Source organism: Diabrotica virgifera, chromosome 6 (assembly GCF_917563875.1).
Source record: "Diabrotica virgifera virgifera chromosome 6, PGI_DIABVI_V3a".
Taxonomy (NCBI): Eukaryota; Metazoa; Arthropoda; class Insecta; order Coleoptera; family Chrysomelidae; genus Diabrotica; species Diabrotica virgifera.
This window is the reverse complement of record NC_065448.1, coordinates 177,648,744-177,667,269: the sequence shown is the minus strand read 5'-3', so window position 1 is coordinate 177,667,269 and position 18,526 is coordinate 177,648,744. Positions and strand designations below refer to the sequence as shown.

The following is an 18,526-nucleotide window of genomic DNA, read 5'->3' as shown; positions in this document are numbered from 1 at the left end:
ACTAAAACGGTTTCAACAGACTAGATACTTAGATTGTAAGAATGATTGTACTAATATGCAGATCCTCAGTGACACTAAGGATTACATTTAATTGCTGTTTTCTTCACTTACAATAGTTTTTATTCGAGCAGATTTATCATAATCTAAGTGATCAGTCCGTTGAAACCGTTCTAGTATATTTTTAAACGTTTCTCTTGTTAGTTGTCGTCTATCAGGGAATTTCTGATGAAAAATTCTTATTGCTAGTACCACATTTTTGTTATATTACACTAGCACCAAAATCTTATTAATCAGTTTCTCATAAGAAAAATACATATTAGTAATGATAACAAAGCAACTGGATCTATTAAAATAGTATAATGTCAAATTTTTAAGGAAATTTGGTATCATAGCCGACTAGGTAGAATATTGTATGTTTTTATTATTTTGCGCATTAACAATCTTAACTACGAATTTATCTGGATTCATCCAATAGTAATAAATTAAGGATCAGACTAGATTATGATGTATTTTCTTTTCCAAAAATTATTTTTGATTAAATATACAGCCACCTAATAAAATTTCAGGTAATTTTTCTTACAATTAATGTTTGGCTTAAAGAAACACGAATAACTTACAAATTAAAGCACTTAGGTATATGGAATGCTCAAGAAATAAAGAAGTACCATAAAATATCATTTCATGACAACACTTAAATACAGGGTGTTCCATTTAAGAAAACTCAAAAAATACTCATTCCGAGTTTCGACCCACCCTGTATACTAAAATTAAACGTTTCGCTATACTGTTAATGTTTAACAATAGTAGACTATATTAAAAATCGTTTGAACGTAACTAGAAAATTTGATGTCAAATCACTAAAATTCTACAGGGTGTAGATTTTGCTACGAAATTAACAAAAAAACGTAATTAACTTTTAAACTACCTCGTATAATATTACAAAACTATACATTTTAAGAAAGGAAACATCGAGGAGAATCCAAAAATGTAAAAATATACATGGTGTTCCATTAAAAAAAACATAAGTTTATGTCACCCTGTCAATACGGACGACCCTGTATATTTGAAAATATTTTTAGATCATGGTACTATGTGTGCCCCAACTTTTACCTAAATAACTTTTTTTCGTATCTCTTACGACAAACAAGTAATTGGACTTTGTCACACTAATGCCCCACCCTGTAGTGGTAGGGGAGTAAAGTATGCTAAATGTGTAGTCACTCGAGCGTTATGGGGACCTATTAGGTTGTGAAGAGTAGTTCCTAAAACCAAAAAAAGTTAAGTAAAGTTTTCCATTTTAGTGGGGACTTTCCATTTTTAATTTAATTTTCCATTTCCAACAATCGTTTTTTAGATTATAGCACCATCTATCCATAATTCGAAAAAATGTCTCGAATAAACTTACTTATTTTTACCTAAGGAATCCAAATCTGCAATAAAAAATGGGGGCTCCCATTTAAGATTTTATAGTAACCCCCACACCACTTCCGTGGGGTGGTATAAAAATATTGAATAATTGTATTTCAGTTTTTCGATCTGATGAGTTCGCGAAATATCGCGGGATTCGTATTTAAAATATTAAATGTACCCCCCACCCCTCTCCGTGGGAAGTCGTGTTTGGTATCATTCGATAGATTTTTGAAAAATATTGAGCACGTATTTTTTAGTTTTTCGATCTGTCATTCATTTCGCGAAGTATTCGCATTTTTCTTGTGAAACTTTGGGACTCACCCATTTCCTTACGCGCCCCGCTCAAATCGTCAGATTTTTGAAATATACACTGTTTGCAATGTACTTAACTTACCTTATCTTAATCTGATGATTTAGAGTTTTTCTAAGGACAGATTTTTTTTCGAACCTCCCTTAACGAACTCCTTTGTATTAAGATCCAATATGGTAGGGGTACATTTATAGGGTACAAGGTTTTTCTCCCATGTGATAATCTGACGCGCTCGAGTTCCTTCAAAAATCCCCGCTTGGGCTCCCCTACCATAGACATTATTATTTATTTTAATAAATAATTTGGCATACATTTAACGTTCATTTGTTTCAAGGCATTCATATACCTACACTATACGTTCTTAAGATGTAGGTAGATTAAAAAGTTATTAACTTATCTTACTCGTAAATACAATTTAACTAACAATTAATTTGGTACAAGAAAGTTGCTAGAAAAATAATTACTAGAGTGGATTTTTAATGATGAGTTTATGTATATTAATTAGATTTATTAATATGGTAAAATATTTTTTATTAATTTTTAATATATTTAATATTAATATTTAATATATTTTTCAATTAAATTGTACTTGCATACGTTTTATTTTAATCTTTAATTACGTTTTTGTTTTTATCCTTGATATTTTAATGATGTTTTTAAAAAATTGTTGCAAAACAATTTTTTAATAAAAAATCCGCAAAACGTAAAATCCATAGTTTTTTCTTAAATATCTACAAAACGAAACATGCTAAAAGGTACATACAACCGAATACCAAAAGAAAGCTTGTAATATTTACTATAATATTCAATACTAATATACAGGGTGTTCCATTAAAAAAATGAGAAAATTTTTGTATTTGCAAATAGTGATCACATTGTACAGTCGGAAAAATGAAAGAATACCCATGAACGAACATATAAAACACGCTGTATTTTCCTTTTACCGTGTCACACAAAAAATTGGCCAGCGCAAGTACATGTAATAATAATTATTACATGTACTTGCGCTGGGCAATTTTCTTTGTGACACGGTGACAGGAAAATACAGCGTGTTTTATATGTTCGTTCATGGGTATTCTTTCATTTTTCCGACTGTATATCGTATGCATATATGTCAAAGATATCAAATTATTTAAAAATTAAACTATATTAGAAAAACTTTGACACATCATTTAAATTTTTATTACCTTGGATATCTAATCCATAGCCCTTTAAATATTACGACTTTTCTCAATAAAAGTATAAAATATTTCGAAAATTCGACTTATAAAACCTATAAAGAGACCTATAAAACCTTATACAAAGCCATTCTATTTTTGAAAAATATATTCAAAAATGATTTAATATATAGGGTGTTCCATTAAAAAAAACACAACTTTGGTTCAAACCGTCGCTCCGATTCACCCTGTATTTTAACCAACTAACCTTAATTAACACCCGAAAATAATTCTAAATTATAGACGTATCTGATACACATTAGTTTTGTTATAAAACTTTTTTTGTATATCCCATAGTTTAGCCGTAATCAAAGAAAACCAGAGGTTTGGCGCACCCTGTATACTTTTATTATTATACAAGTATATACATAGGAAGAGTTTATTACTATTTATTTTAGACAACAAAATAAGACAAGAAGCTCTACCATTAATTCTTCAGATGATAAGTTATCAGAACGACTTATACAGTGGCAAACCTGAACCTGCGCACATAGGTATTACACGTCTTTCTCTTCAAGGGAATCGTTTGAGTGAAACAGACATTATTGAAGTAGAAACTGCGTTATCGAGAAAGTACCAACTTACAACTGGAAGTATAGATACCATGACGGTAAGTCCAACTTATGTAATCCACAAGAAAAAATAATTTCCCTTATGGTCGGTTTCACCAACGATAAATATAGACCTGGATCCCGCGTACCAAAAAAAAGTTGATTAATAGCAAGCTGAAAATTTGTTAATAGCTTAACGGTGTCTAGTCGGACAAGCTTTCATGTACAGGAACACTGGAACAGGGGAAGTTTTAATTGTGGAACAGTTTAAAAAATTGGAACGTCAGATTACGAAAACGTCCCACGTATTTTGTCGGACAGAACAGCCAATTGATTTGTTACCCTTTCATTAAACTCTCATGCAAAAATCAGACTGCTATTACTAACCAACATGATTCCTGTCATTTGACATGTCCTTCGTGTTCCACTCATTAAAATGCCCAGTTGGTGATAAAAACCAGACCGATTTTTGCATGAGAGTTTAATGAAATGGTAACAAATCAATTGGAAGTTCTGTCCGACAAAATACATGGAACGTTTTCGTAGTCTGACGTTCCAGATTTTTAACCTGTTCCACAATTAAAACTTCCCCTGTTCCAGTATTCCCATACATCAAAGTTTGTCCGACTAGACACCCTTAAAGCCTTGGTTTCCTCGAAAGCGGCACCGACAAACTGCGACCGTAACACTGCGATGAATGACGTCATAAAAAACTGTAGTACGCAAAATAATAGCAGTGGTTTCCAAGGATGCGTTGGAAGCCACCGTTTGCTGAGTTTACACATTTCATTGCCGCAGTGAAGAACCTTGAATTTTTCACCGTAATCTGACGTCATTCATCGCAGTGTTACGGTCGCAGTTTGTCGGTGCCGCTTTCGAGGAAATCCAGGCTTAAGCTATTAACAAATTTTCAGCTTGCCATTAAACAACTTTTTTTTGGTACGCGGGATCCAGGTCTATATTTATCGTTGGTGAAACCGACCATAAGGGAATAGCTATTTGTATAACAAGGGAGGAAAGTGCTACTTTTCCTCCCGAGAATGAAGTTTACTGCCCGACGCGTAGCGGAGGGCAGTAATCATTCAAGGGAGGAAAAGGCACTTTACTCCCATGTTATACATATGGTTTTTCCACCTTCCTCAAATAACAAGTCATTTTTTCATTTTTACTTAATTTATTTATATAACTAACCAACAAAATTTATTAGAACTAAAACTAACAAGTACGTACAATATAACTGTCAACAGTCAAATATAAGTCAAATTAATAATGTAAACATTGTTAAATCAAAATAACAATTTACTGTTTTTTACTATTTTGCAAAATACAGAGTGTTTTATAAATAAACGTTAAAATGTATAGAAACTTACATAATAGAAAATAGATATTGTACAGGGCGTCAATAAGTTACATTTCATGAATGAAATACCATGACGTCACTTTTACTTTTCCTCCCTAGGGAGGAAAAGTACAACTTTGCTCCCTACAATCAGGTCCGGAAAAGTATACTTTCGGTAGAGGTAGGTGGAAAATTATTTTTCCACCTACCTCTACCGAAAGTATACTTTTCCGGACCTGACTGTAGGGAGCAAAGTTGTACTTTTCCTCCCTAGAGAGAAAAATATTTTTCCTCCCTAGGGAGGAAAAGTAAAAGTGACGTCATGGTATTTCAATCATGAAATATAACTTATTGACGCCCTGTACAATATCTATTTTCTATTACGTAAGTATTTATACATTTTAACGTTTATTTAAAAAGACTCTGTATTTTGCAGAATGGTAAAAAACAGTAAATTGTTATTCTGATTTAACAATGTTTACATTAATAATTTGACTTATATTTGACAGTTGACAGTTATATTGTACCTACTTGTCAATTTTAGTTCTAATAAGTTTTGTTTGTTAGTTACATAAATAAATTAAGTAAAAATTAAAAAATGACTTTTTATTTGAGGAAGGTGGAAAAACCATATGTATAACATGGGAGTAAAGTGCCTTTTCCTCCCTTGAATGATTACTGCCCTCCGCTACGCATCGGGCAGTAAACTTCATTCTCGGGAGGAAAAGTAGCACTTTCCTCCCTTGTTATACAAATAGGTATTTTCTTGTGGATTACATAAGGTATGCGGGATCCAGGTCTAATATTAGTTTATTCTATGAATAAAGTTATTCGACCAATAAACTGACATTTCTCCATTTTACTAACGTCAAATAAGAATTATTTTATTTGTTTATCAAATAAATAACTACTCTTCTAATAAATTGACAAGTTAATCACGCTGTAAATATCTATAAGAAATAATCTGCGCTAATTAGCAAAATACAAGAAAAAGTTATTTACCAGAATCGAATCTTATGATTCTATATATTAATAATATAAGTATGCAAAGTCCGCAGATAGTGTGCTACTTTTTTTATAAACAAAATGGCGCCCGAAAATCGTGTTTTTTTTTTTTTTCAATTTTTGCTCTATAACTCCAAAAATTTTAACTTTACACCAAAAACACCCAAATAAAAATTCAGCGTAATTAAATTCTGCATAGAGACATGTTTTTCCCCAATTTTCCTCGGAAAAGGGTTTTCCAACAAAATCTTTAATTTTCAACACAAATTTTAGATTAGTAATTATTTATCAATAATTAGATAACCTGGTGATATAAAAGCTCTTTTGGTATAGATTATATTTCCAGAAGCCGATGGAAATTGAATTAACAGTTTAGCAACAAGTAAATTGGTAATTAAAAATTTAGGGTCGCTATAATAACCACAATAATTATGATGCTTAATAATAGCTATGATTTTTGTATCAAAAGGCACTATACCTATCTAATGTACTTTACAGAATTGAAATTGGACTATTTAAGCGACCTCAGGAATATTTTAAAATTATAAACAATTTTTTGGCTTATAAACAAATAGCATATCTCGGGAAATATTAAATTATGAAAACGGTATTGGAAAAAACGCAGGAGGTCGCTTCTTTTAAAAGAAAAAACCTTTAATTGCGATAAGTCTTTCCTGAGATACAACCGGTCAAAGTTAACCGGCATGTACGGCGAAGATATGAATAATAAGATGGTAATTTTCGAACCATCACCTTTTTATTTCGGTCCTCTTTCTCCACACAAATTTTCATATCTTTAAAAGACTCATAACATATTTATATTATAATAATAAAAACTATCGGTATTACGCTGACTGCGTATTACTAGTGAGTAGTATTTTGTATTTTGACAACGACACCCCATTTGGGCGTCGAAACGTTAATAAAATTATTTTTTCAATTTAATTGTGACTTATTTCCCATCTAAATAGTTCATCATGTTAGTATGTGGAAATTACTCTATAACTAAATAAAATATTGCAAAAAGAAGCCTGTACCGCCATTAAGAAGAACAAAAAAATAAACTTTCTTCAAATAAACTTTTTTATCCCATGCCTAGATTTTGTGTCATATTGGACCTAGTAAAAATTTTTATCTCTAACAAGAAATCGAACATATTATAACTAAATAACTGATTAGTCAACATAGAGAAAGTATCACTGTCATTTTGACAAACCTGCGTCAGATTTCTGTTCTGTTATCTGCATGGGGATTACGAACACTCGATACGAATCGTATTCGCCATGTTTTACCGTAGCGCCGTAGAGTATTCGTAATCCCTATGCAGATAACAGAACAGAAATCTGACGCACGTTTGTCAAAATGACAGTGACACTTTCTCTATCTTGACTAATCAGATATTTAGTTATAATTTATGTTCGATTTCTTGTTAGAGATAAAAAATTTTACTAGGTCCAATACGACACAAAATCTAGGCATGGTACAAATTAGTTTATTTGAAGAAAGTTTATTTTTTTGTTCTTCTTAATGGCGGTACAGGTTCCATTTTGCAATATTTTATTTAGTTATAGAGTAATTTCCACGTACTAACATATTTCTGAAATTGGGCTCTGTACCGCCATTCTTTATTATATTACGAATATGTGTGCCAAATATCTCGACATAATATTCAAAAATTACAGCCGCAATCTTGGACCGCGTTTGTTGCTACCTGTTGATCGCTACTGTTGCCTCTTAAGTTGTGAGATAACAAGAGATGAAACTAGTAGAGGTGGGAAATTCAGCGATAGAAACTTTTAAATTTAAATTATATTGATTGTTTCCCACCTTTAGACATATCAGAGGAGTATGACAACTAAAACTGACACTGTCGCAGTGTTAAATCAATCAATCAATATACTGTAAATTTATAAGTTTCTACCGCTAAATTTCCCACATCTACTAGTTTTATTTCTTTTTATTTCACTATGTGTTATGTTTTCCATCTTTTGCGTTATTTTGCCGGTTATTAGCGTGCTAATCACTGTATTCATATTGTTCTGAAGCTATTTCTTTGTGGCGTTTTTGTAATGAAATATTCTAATTGGGAAATAAGCCACAATTTAACTTGAAAAAATAATTTTATTAACGTTTCGATCTCCACATCGGACGTCGTTGTCCTGCAGTAGAACTGGGTTACCCATACTAAAAGAGGAAGTCAATAGAAAGAAAATGCCACGATTATTAAGTCAATAACATATCGAGGACAGTACATATTTTATATTTTACTTACTTACTGAAGCCGTCCTCTTGTACCTTACGGTGTCGAGGGTTTTATATTTTAGTATTATTTATATATCTATGTATTATTAATATTATTTATAATTTAATTTAACATACATATAAAGTCAGAATTTGGTGTTAGTTTTGAGAGTAAACTAAATGTAAGATCAAATACTTACAATGTCGGGATAGTATTACGAGGTTTTTCCTGGGTTTTCATCGTGATTTAAGTACTATGGAATCACTAACACGGGAATTTTACTGTCACCGTTACATGTGGTTGTCTTTTTAAAGACAGATCACATTCTATGATGTTTTTGTGATGGATATTCTTGAGTTAAAGTTGATTTCATGTAATCGAATGAACTACCTTTCAATAAAGTCGTCCCAGGAACGCAACTCATAAATATTGGCAATATCATTTTAAAGTCTTCTACTTTAAAATGTATAACACATGTCTTAATTGCCGATATAAATGAGTCAGATTAAATTAAATTAGTAGAAGAATTTTTTACTAAGCAAAAACACTTTTGTTTAATTTATTTAGAATAGTTCATCACTGTATTTCTTGTTATGTTTTTCTGTCACCAATACTCCTTGTTATTAATTGATGTTAACTATATTTTTTATTTCAGAGTACAAGCCATAGTAAAACTGGTAAAATGTATTCATCCGCACTATTTTAAGATGTACTACACTCCGAACGGAATAGGAAAAGACGGCATACTTTCTTTGCCTCCTTAGGCGGCGGTTACATTGTATGCGAGTTCGTACGAAACTTTATTCGTACGAAGTCGTACTAATTTAAGAAGTAAGACAAATTGGTTAAATTAGATGTGACCTCAGACGAAAAAACGCAGTAGATATATCAGAGTTTTCACATTGTATTTATGCATTTACTCATTCGTTGGTCACATTCCATAACAGTACTAATCATTCTCTTTGCCTTATCCCTATGCGGGGTCGGCTTCCTTAATTGCATTTCTCCACACAATTCTATCTTGGGTCATATCAATGTTAATCCCCTTTACCAACATGTCCTGCCTTATCGTCTCTCCCCAGGTCTTCTTTGATCTTCCTCTCCTACTCCTTCTAGGAATCTGCACTTCAGCTATTCTTCGTATTGGGTGATTAACGTCGCGACGTTGAACATGACCAAACCATCCTAACCTATACTCTCTCATTTTGGCATCAATTGGTGCCACACCTAGACTTCCCCTAATATACTCATTTCTAATTTTATCCTTCTTTGTCACTCCACTCATCTATCTAAGCATTCTAATTTCCGCCACATGCATTCGTTGTTCCTCTTTCTTTTTCACTGCCCAACATTCAGTTCCGTGCATCATAGCCGGTCTTATGGCTATTTTATAGAATTTTCCCTTCAGCTTCATTGGAATCTTTCTGTCACACAACACACCACTCGCTTCTTTCCACTTCGTCCATCCAGCCCTAATTCTACTGCATGCATCTCCATCTATTTCTCCATTACTCTGTAATACCGATCCTAGGTACTTAAAACTATTGCTTTTCACAATCATTTCACCATCCAAAGATACCATTTTATTTGTAGTAACTCCATCTTTAAATAAACATTCCAAATACTCTGTTTTTGTCCTACTAAGTTTTAAACCTTTTTCCTCCAGAGCTTGTCTCCACTGTTCCAGTTTTTGTTTTAAGTCTCTTTCACTATTTCCTATTAACACTACATCATCAGCATACATTAGGCACCATGGAATACTACCCTGTAGTTTCGCTGTTATCTGGTCCAAAACTAATGAAAATAAATAAGGACTAAGCACCGAGCCTTGGTGCAATCCTACTTTCACCTGAAATTTATCAGTCTTTCCCACACCTGTCCTAACACTAGTCGTTACTCCCTCATACATATCTCTCACAATCTTTATATATTCGCCAGGGACTCCTTTCTTATTGAGAGCCCACCACAGAATCTCTCGAGGAACTCTATCATATGCTTTCTCAAGATCAATGAATACCATATGAGCGTTGGTCTCTTTATTCCTGTATTTTTCCATCAGTTGTCTTACAATGAAAATTGCATCTGTTGTTGATCTGCCCTGCATAAAGCCAAATTGATTATCGGATATTTCGGTTTCTTCACGTATCCGTCTATCAATTACTCTCTCCCATATTTTCATGGTGTGGCTAAGTAGTTTTATAGCCCTGTAGTTTGTGCATTGTTGTATGTCTCCCTTGTTTTTGTAGACAGGTACTAATATACTGCTTCTCCATTCGTCTGGCATTTGTCCAACTTCCATAATTCTGTTAAATAGACCTGCTGCCAACTTATTCCTGTCTCTCCCAATGCTCTCCATACTTCCCCAGTCATATCATCTGGTCCTACTGCTTTTCCTTTCTTTATTTTTTGAAGCGCTTGAGCCACTTCCTCGTTTGTTATTCTGGTAACCAATGCTGTTACTGTCTCCGTTAACTCGACAGGTTGTCTGTCAAATTCTTCATTTAATAAACTGTCAAAATACTTTCTCCATCTCTTTTTGACATCCTTTTCGTGAATTAGTATTTTATTATTTTTATCTCGGATACATCTAATCTGATTAAAATCTCTTGCTTTCTTTGCTCTGTGTTTGGCTATTTTATATATCTTTGCTTCGCCTTCCCTGGTATCAAGTTGATCGTATAGGTTTGAATATGCTTCTGCTTTAGCTTTTGCTACTGCTACTTTCGCTTCCTTTTTCGCGACCATATAGTTTTGAAGATCTATATCCGATCTGGTTTCTTGCAACTTTTTATATAATTTTCCCTTCTCTTTTATTTTTCCTTGTACTTCATTTGACCACCACCAAGTCTCTTTATCCTCAAACTTCTTTCCTGACGTTTTCCCAAGTATTTCAATAGCCGTCTCTCCGTTCGTTCCATAACAGTACTAATTAATAATAATAAAATTAACAAAATTACCTGCTACATTCATCCTCGCCCCTATTTCCTTCCAGTTTTTTATTCAAATTTCGGTTGTTGTATTGTTTACTTTTTTGGTCCCATAAAGATTGCCTTTCTTGGACTAGTATTATTAATTTTCAACATCCATATTTTGTAACTATTCAGAACACCACAAAACTATTAAATACAATCGACTACTAGTACGAATAGTCGCAGAAAAAACATATGTTGGCCGCATCAGAAAATCGTAAGAGTTCGTAGGAATTCGTGAGAAATATTTGTAAGTAATGTAACCGTGCATATAACATTGTACGGATTTGTTTCGTTCTGATGATTTCGTACGTATTCTTACGAATTCGTACGAGTTCGTACTCATTTAAGTCGTAAGACAAGACAGATTGGTTACATTAGATGTGACATCAGACGAAAAAACGCAGTAGATATATCGAGAGTTTTCACGTTGTGATTTGTGGTTATTAACAATGAATGATGCAGCGAAGTATTACTTTGTTGAAACACCGTTATAAAAAGAAGTTGCTTTTATTAGAAAACTCCAGAGTTAAAAAATTACCTGCTACATTCATTTCGCCCCTATTTATTTCCGCAGTCTTTTGTTCAACAAATCTCGGCTTTTGTATTGTTTACCTTTCTTGGTCCTATAAAGATTGCCTTTCCTGGACTAGTATTATTAATTTTTCAACATCCACTTTGTAACTATAATCAGCCGAACACCACTAATCAATTTTTCGGAAAACTAGTCGCAGAAAAAAGATATTATATTGGTCGCATCAGAAAATCGTAAGAGTTCGTAGGAATTCGTGAGAAATATTTGTAAGTAATGTAACCGTGCATATAACATTGTACGCATTTGTACGCATACAACATTACGAATTCGTACGATCGGTTTTTCGTACGAACTCGCATCCAATGTAACTCACGAATTCCTAGGAACTCATGCGATTTTCTAATGCGACCAAAATAATTTCTTTTTTCTGCGACTATTCGTACGAAGTCGATTGTATTTAATAGTTTTGTGGTGTTCGGCTGATTATAGTTACAAAATGGATGTTGAAAAATTAATAATACTAGTTCAAGAAAGGCACTCTTTAAGGGACCAAAAAAGTAAACAATACAACAACCGAGATGTGAATAAAAAATCATCAAACCAAACTCTGGAGTTTTCTAATAAGCTACTTTAATAAAAACGGTGTTTCAAAAAAGTAATACTTCGCAGCGTTATTCATTGTTAATAACCACAAACCACAATGTGAAAACTCTGATATATCTACAGCCGTAAGACAGATTGCGTAACCAATCTGTCTTACGGCTTAAATTAGTACGAATTCGTACGAATAAAATTTCGTACGAACTCACATCCAATGTAACCGCCGCGCCGCCTAATGTAACCAATCTGTCTTACAACTTAAATTAGTACGAATTAGTACGAATAGAGTTTAGTACGAACTGGCATCCAATGTAACCGCCGCCTTATAGTCATATCGTCATATCCGATCGAGAAGTCACTAACTAACATTTTATTGTTATGGAGATATTTGAAGTTAAATATAAAATCTTCACTATAAATCAGGTTTTTAAAATTTTCTATCACAAACTGGTTTAAGGTGTATTTACTGCTGTTATATTTACTAATCTGAAGTTACTAATACTTTGAAGCTACTCTGATATGTATTTTGTGCAATAATATCAGTTAGTGATTTTTTGCATAAAAACAACAATAATGAATTTTGGTAATAACTATTTATTACATAATAACATAATTATTACATATTATTATATTTATTACATAAAACATCGTAATAAGTTATAATAAAAAAAATATCAAAAAAGTTCCTTTTCTTCGTCATCCTCAACGGCTGGCTCAGTTATTGTATCTGGTATATTATTGGCTGTTGGTAGAGAAGAATACTATCCATGCAGTTTCTCTGGTATAATTTCTTTTTTATATAATTTCATTAAGTTCACCTTTTTGTGGTTACTAATAGGCAGCAGTTGATTGTAAGCTTTAATTTCATTCACACAATTTTGCCGACCTCTTTCGTGTACATTTAGTACAATGTAGGACTCTGTGTGACTGTAGCGAAATTTTATTATGTCTGGATTGGCATTTTCATATCACAAAGACTTAATTTCAAGTCATCTGACTATGTTACCATTCTCATCTTTCAGACGATTTTTAATTGTGCGTTTTGAGAGATCTTTAAGATCCAAGATATCAGAAAAATGCAGCTGTTTGACATGGTGGGGATTGTTGGAGCTTTTGTTTCTGTTTGATCTGGCCCTTTTTTATTATGTTCATCCACTCCATAACAGAACTAACAGACACATGCCTTTTTTCCCTTTCAATGGCACTATGCATGCTGTCAACTTTCATGAAAGAATGGCCGGATTCTAGGTATTTCTGCTCTATAATTTCAATATGAGTAGTTTGGGTCAAATACAGCAGAAGCGCAGAGATGTGCTGATTGCGATTTTGACCCCCACAAGTGTCTGAAAACAATGAAAGCTCTGTAATATTCTTTGGAAGTCCATTAATCCACTGCATTAAAGCTGTATCAATTTCATTCCTGCCTCTTCTACCATTCACCTCAGACCACAGCATGCAATATGCTTCATTTGTAAACCGTGACTCATAAACAGTGAAATTATAAAGACAGAGTTTACGAGTATTTAAAGCCAAGCGTCCACAGACCCGCATCGTACGCAACGGATTTTAGTTTGCCATTACAATGATTGCCGATAATGCGATCCATACGATGCGGATCAGTGGACGCGGTTACATAAGTTTCTGTACAAGGCAAACTAAAATCCGTTGCGTACGATGCGTCCGATGCGTACAATGCGGGTCTGTGGACGCTTGCCTTAAAGAACACTCTGGACGTCAAGCGTTGCAGACATAAATGAGAGGTCATTTTCAGATCGGATCTCATCTTCTTCTTTAGCAATTGTGGCCTGCCTTTTTCTTTCTAAGTGGTAATTGTATTTTTGTTCTACTTCAGGTGTTACAGAATCTATTCGTTTTGCTTCCCTAAATTTACTACAGAGAGTACCTTGATCCTTTTTCGACACGAAAAATGGAAAATTGTAAAAAGAAAAATGAAAAAAGAAATTCAGACAGACTCCATATTCATTGCTTATAAGAAAGTATGCTCTGCTGCACTTTCTCTTTTTATTATTTGAAACATTTGCCAAAGGTCTTGCCGGTTCTTTTGTTTGAACCATTTTTAAAATGAAATCTTTCTGTCTTTTATAATTAGAAAGAGACCAGTACTTTTTACAAATGATGATCCTATCCATTTCCGAAAAATTTTGACAGCATTTAAATTTACAGGATCGACAGTATACTCGTTGTGGACCTTTATACCCTTATACCTTTCGTTGTTTCATAGGGCAAACAGTTAAACTTATTATTATTCTCAATATTTTTTGACCATTTAGAGTGATCAGCTTTTCTACATCGAGAAAAACCTTTCTTTAGAGGTGTATTCTCATCATTATTCCCAACAGAATGATATATTTTTAACTATTAAACTTCAACAATAAGTTGTTATAACAATACTAACAAGTAACGTCACCAAGGAATATTTTTTTAGCAAAATAATACGTGTTCACTCACTAACTGCATATAAATAACTGAGAAATAGAAAAGTAGAATCAAACACAGCAGTGGTTTATTATTATGGAAAAATTCACTAAGTGCCATTAATGAGTTTTAACGCATATCTGTACAATTTATTCGTAAGTAAAAAAGTTACTAAGTCCCTTAGGTATTTTTGGCTGCTTAATATTTTCTGTATTAACGGGTTAGTGATTTTTAAACACACAGAAATAGTCATTTAGAAACACATTCAGCAAGTAGTGACTTTTATAATAGAAAGATATAATGAATTTCATTCGATCGGCGAAGTTAATGAGTTTTTTCACAAAATGTCAGTTAGTGACTTTTCGCCGGGATATGACGATATTCTTCAACAAAAATCTCTTACGAATTTTATGTATAGTGGGCACTTGTTTATCCATTAAAATATAACTGAAAAACAAGTGCCAACTAAACATAAAATACGTAAGATATTTGTTGAAGAATTTGACTATAAAGGAGGCAGAGAAAGTAAGCTTACGTCTATTCCTATTCCGGTCGGAGTGTACACAAAAACTGTACAAAAACTGTACTTTTAGACTTTGTGGATACTTTAACTAATAAAGATTTAAAAACAGAGCACCGTAGTTACCTTTTATTTCGTGTATAACTAAATAGTTAGTTTTTAATATAAATATCTGGAATTGCACAAGTCTTCAGATCAAGTATGAACCTATTTTGGTTACTGAAAGCTCTATTTCTAGAGCACAATGAACCCTGTTCTGGGTTTTAAAATTTAACAGCAAACCACCTCTAGTTTTGAAAAACGGTTCATAGAAAATAAAAATCCAAAATAAGTACACATAGGTCAATGAGGTTATTTGGCTCCGAATTCCATCCTACTGCATGGACTTGAATTAAATTTTAGGAAGAGCCTCTACTTATCTCCTAATTCAAAGTCTACCCTATGCCAATGTGCGCTTTTATCTTGGGGGTGGGCCCTACCCTTCTCGGGGGTGGAAATTTTGGAAATTTTTTTGGTCAAAATAACCACGGAAGTGTCTAGAGAGCCTAATTATAAGCAAAAACTGTTGTATATATTTTTTTTGAAAACTCAATACTTTTTCAGTTATTCGTGGTTGAAAATTGGATGTTTTCATTGAAAAAAGACACCTTTTCGGACGGTTTCTTGCGAATACCTTAAAAACTATGCATCTAAATAAAAAACTACATAAAACATTTTTGTAGCTTGTAAAAAAACAAAGAGATTCGTTCCTTCGTAAATCTACTATAGTCGGAGAGATAGAAGCGGATTTTGTGCGTGATAAGTAATATGGAAAAACTATACGGGGATATGTTGAATTAGTTGTGTACATGACTTTCACCAACGGCCGGAAACCAGAGTGGGGGCCGAGGATAGTTATAAGGGGTCAAAGTTGCCGTTTTTATTATTTTTTTTGTGACGCTCATGATCGAGATAGTGCACCAAAATTTGGGAATAAGTAGGTCATGAGGTAACTAAGTACAATCTCCAGGGGTGGAACGCTGCGTGGCCGATAAGGGGGTGGGGGTAGGTGTGAATATAAAAAATATAAGGGGTTTTTTGCGACGTATTAGATTGAGGGCACCAAAATTTGGGAATAAGTAGACCACGACTTAGCTAAGTAAAATCCCCAGAGTCGGAAACCAGATCTCGATCACGAACGGCAAAAAAAAACCCATATATTTTTATAGTCACCCCTGCCTACCACCCCTTTGTACCCCAAGGAGCGTTCCGCCCCTGGAGATTTTACTTAGTTACCTCATGACCTACTTACTCCCAAATTTTGGTGCACTATCTCCATCATGAGCGCCACAAAAAAAATAATAAAAACCGCAATTTTTGCCCCTTATAACTACCCTCGTCCGCCACTTTGGTTTCCACCTCTGGGGATATTACTTAGTTATGTCATGGTCTACTTATTCCCAAATTTTGGTGCACTATCTCAATCACGTCGCAAAAAACCCCTTACATTTTTTTATATTCACCCCTGCCCCACCACTTTGTCGGCCACGCAGCGTTCCTCTCCTGGAGATTTTACTTAGTTATGTCATGACCTATTTATTCCCAAATTTTGGTGCACTATATCGATCATGAGCGTCACAAAAAAAATAATAAAAAACGGGAAAATTAATGAACCTGTACAAAAACTGTGTAGAATTAATGAAGATGAATAATTATAATCTATACATAATGTTTTTTTAATTTCAGAACGTTTTTGTTTTTACTTAATTTTTAAATCTAAAAATGTACGATTAAGTAATTATAAATTTTGTTACAATAAACATCTGTTTAAATATGCTGAATAGTCTATAGGGCTTTTCATCGATTGTCATTTGTTTCGAGCTTCTGTCATGTGTCACGTAAAATTAATATATCTACGTCATACGTCTTTGGTTTGTATCATTGGAATATACCAATAACGTATGACGTAGATATATTAATATTGTGTGACACATGACATAAGCTCGAAACAAATGACTGTGAATGAAAAGCCCCATTATGAAGATCCAAGGAAAAAATTGTCACTGATTCTTAGATTTGTAAATATTTATTTTTTTTTCTAAATCTTTACATTTTTCTAAAAATTGAAATAAATCAAAACACCCTGTACTTAGGTATAGTCTAGCTTCTTTTTTAAGGGCAATTTAAAAATTTCATCAGGTGTAGGGTGTTCCATAAAAAATATATCTTTGATATACCACTCTTTTTTGAAGCACCCTGTATAATTCACATTATTTTTAGATTGCAGTGTTAATGCCCCGGTATATTTTTTATGAAGAAATTTTTTTTAAATCAAGTCGTTTTCCGTACAGACACCGAGGCGAATAAAATGAACCACCCTGTATATAAATAGGTATATACCATAATTTTATTTTAATATTTATTCACAAATTTATAATATTTCATGACAATATTTATGAAATTATATGTGTTAACGTTGTAAATGCATGTTGAATAAAAAAGTGCATTTTCCAGAATTTTCCGATTTTTCCGGTAAATGAAAATTAGCTAGTTGCTATTCGTTCGTCGAGTTACTCCAATTAAAAAAAATGAAGGCTCTACGTTCTCTGGAAGCTGAGATATTGTAAAAATTTTCAAGCGCTCCAAATTGAACTTTCTATAGCAAAATCTCGACGCGCGAAACGACTCCGACAATCTTCCCCATCACACGGTCCCAGCTCAGTCAGCGTGTGTAACTTCACTTTAAACGGTTATTACTCATTTTAAATAGAAGATATTCCGTACTTATCAATTTAAATATAAAATATAGATATTTATTATCATTCTGTAAAAAGTTCAACTCTTAATATTTATAAACAATAGAGATGTGATTTTTCAAAAAAAAAAAGTATAACTTGACTATCATTGGTCCTAGAAAGTTAGTTTTTCTTTTTTAATGTGTGTTTTTACCAGCTTTTTGATACAGTCAATTATAATTATTTATCAAAAAAAAATAACGAAGATATTCTAATTGTTTATAAGGAAAAAACTCACCATTTTTTAGAGACTTGTTAAAGAACATTTAAAAAACAAATATATCCCTTTTTTAACTTTCTTAGTACTTTGAGTCTTTAAGAACCCATTGGATATTGCCAAAAAGCTCTGAAAATACTCCTAGGGCAACAATGATTGTTTAAACATTCGATGTCTGGGATAAACATTTAACATAACTCGTAAACTAACAAATAGATCTTCTTAAAATTTTGTACACTAATAAAGCACTTAATTGCCTCGAGATCAAGGTACAATAAGTTCCTTACGGCCTTTTTGGTAAAAGTTATTAACAGTTACAAATTAGTGCAAAAAACGTGGTTTTTTGCAATTATCTCGGTTAATTTTTTATGGATTTTAACTTATAAAAATTCAAATTAATC

At 32.9% G+C, this 18,526-nt stretch overlaps 2 protein-coding genes across 2 annotated transcripts in view; one reads left to right on the top strand and one right to left on the bottom strand.

The window, feature by feature from the left end:
- The window catches only part of LOC114333625 (leucine-rich repeat-containing protein 71-like), a 71,533-nt gene that overhangs the window by 39,416 nt on the left and 13,591 nt on the right, over positions 1 to 18,526 (top strand). The window contains exon 7 of the mRNA XM_050654349.1: positions 3,336 to 3,547. Coding sequence (XP_050510306.1) covers positions 3,336 to 3,547 — 212 coding nt within the window. The remainder of the gene's footprint in view (positions 1 to 3,335; positions 3,548 to 18,526) is intronic.
- Positions 1 to 18,526, bottom strand: part of LOC126887039 (LHFPL tetraspan subfamily member 2 protein) — a 103,515-nt gene that overhangs the window by 71,733 nt on the left and 13,256 nt on the right. The gene's annotated exons all lie outside the window — the stretch shown is intronic.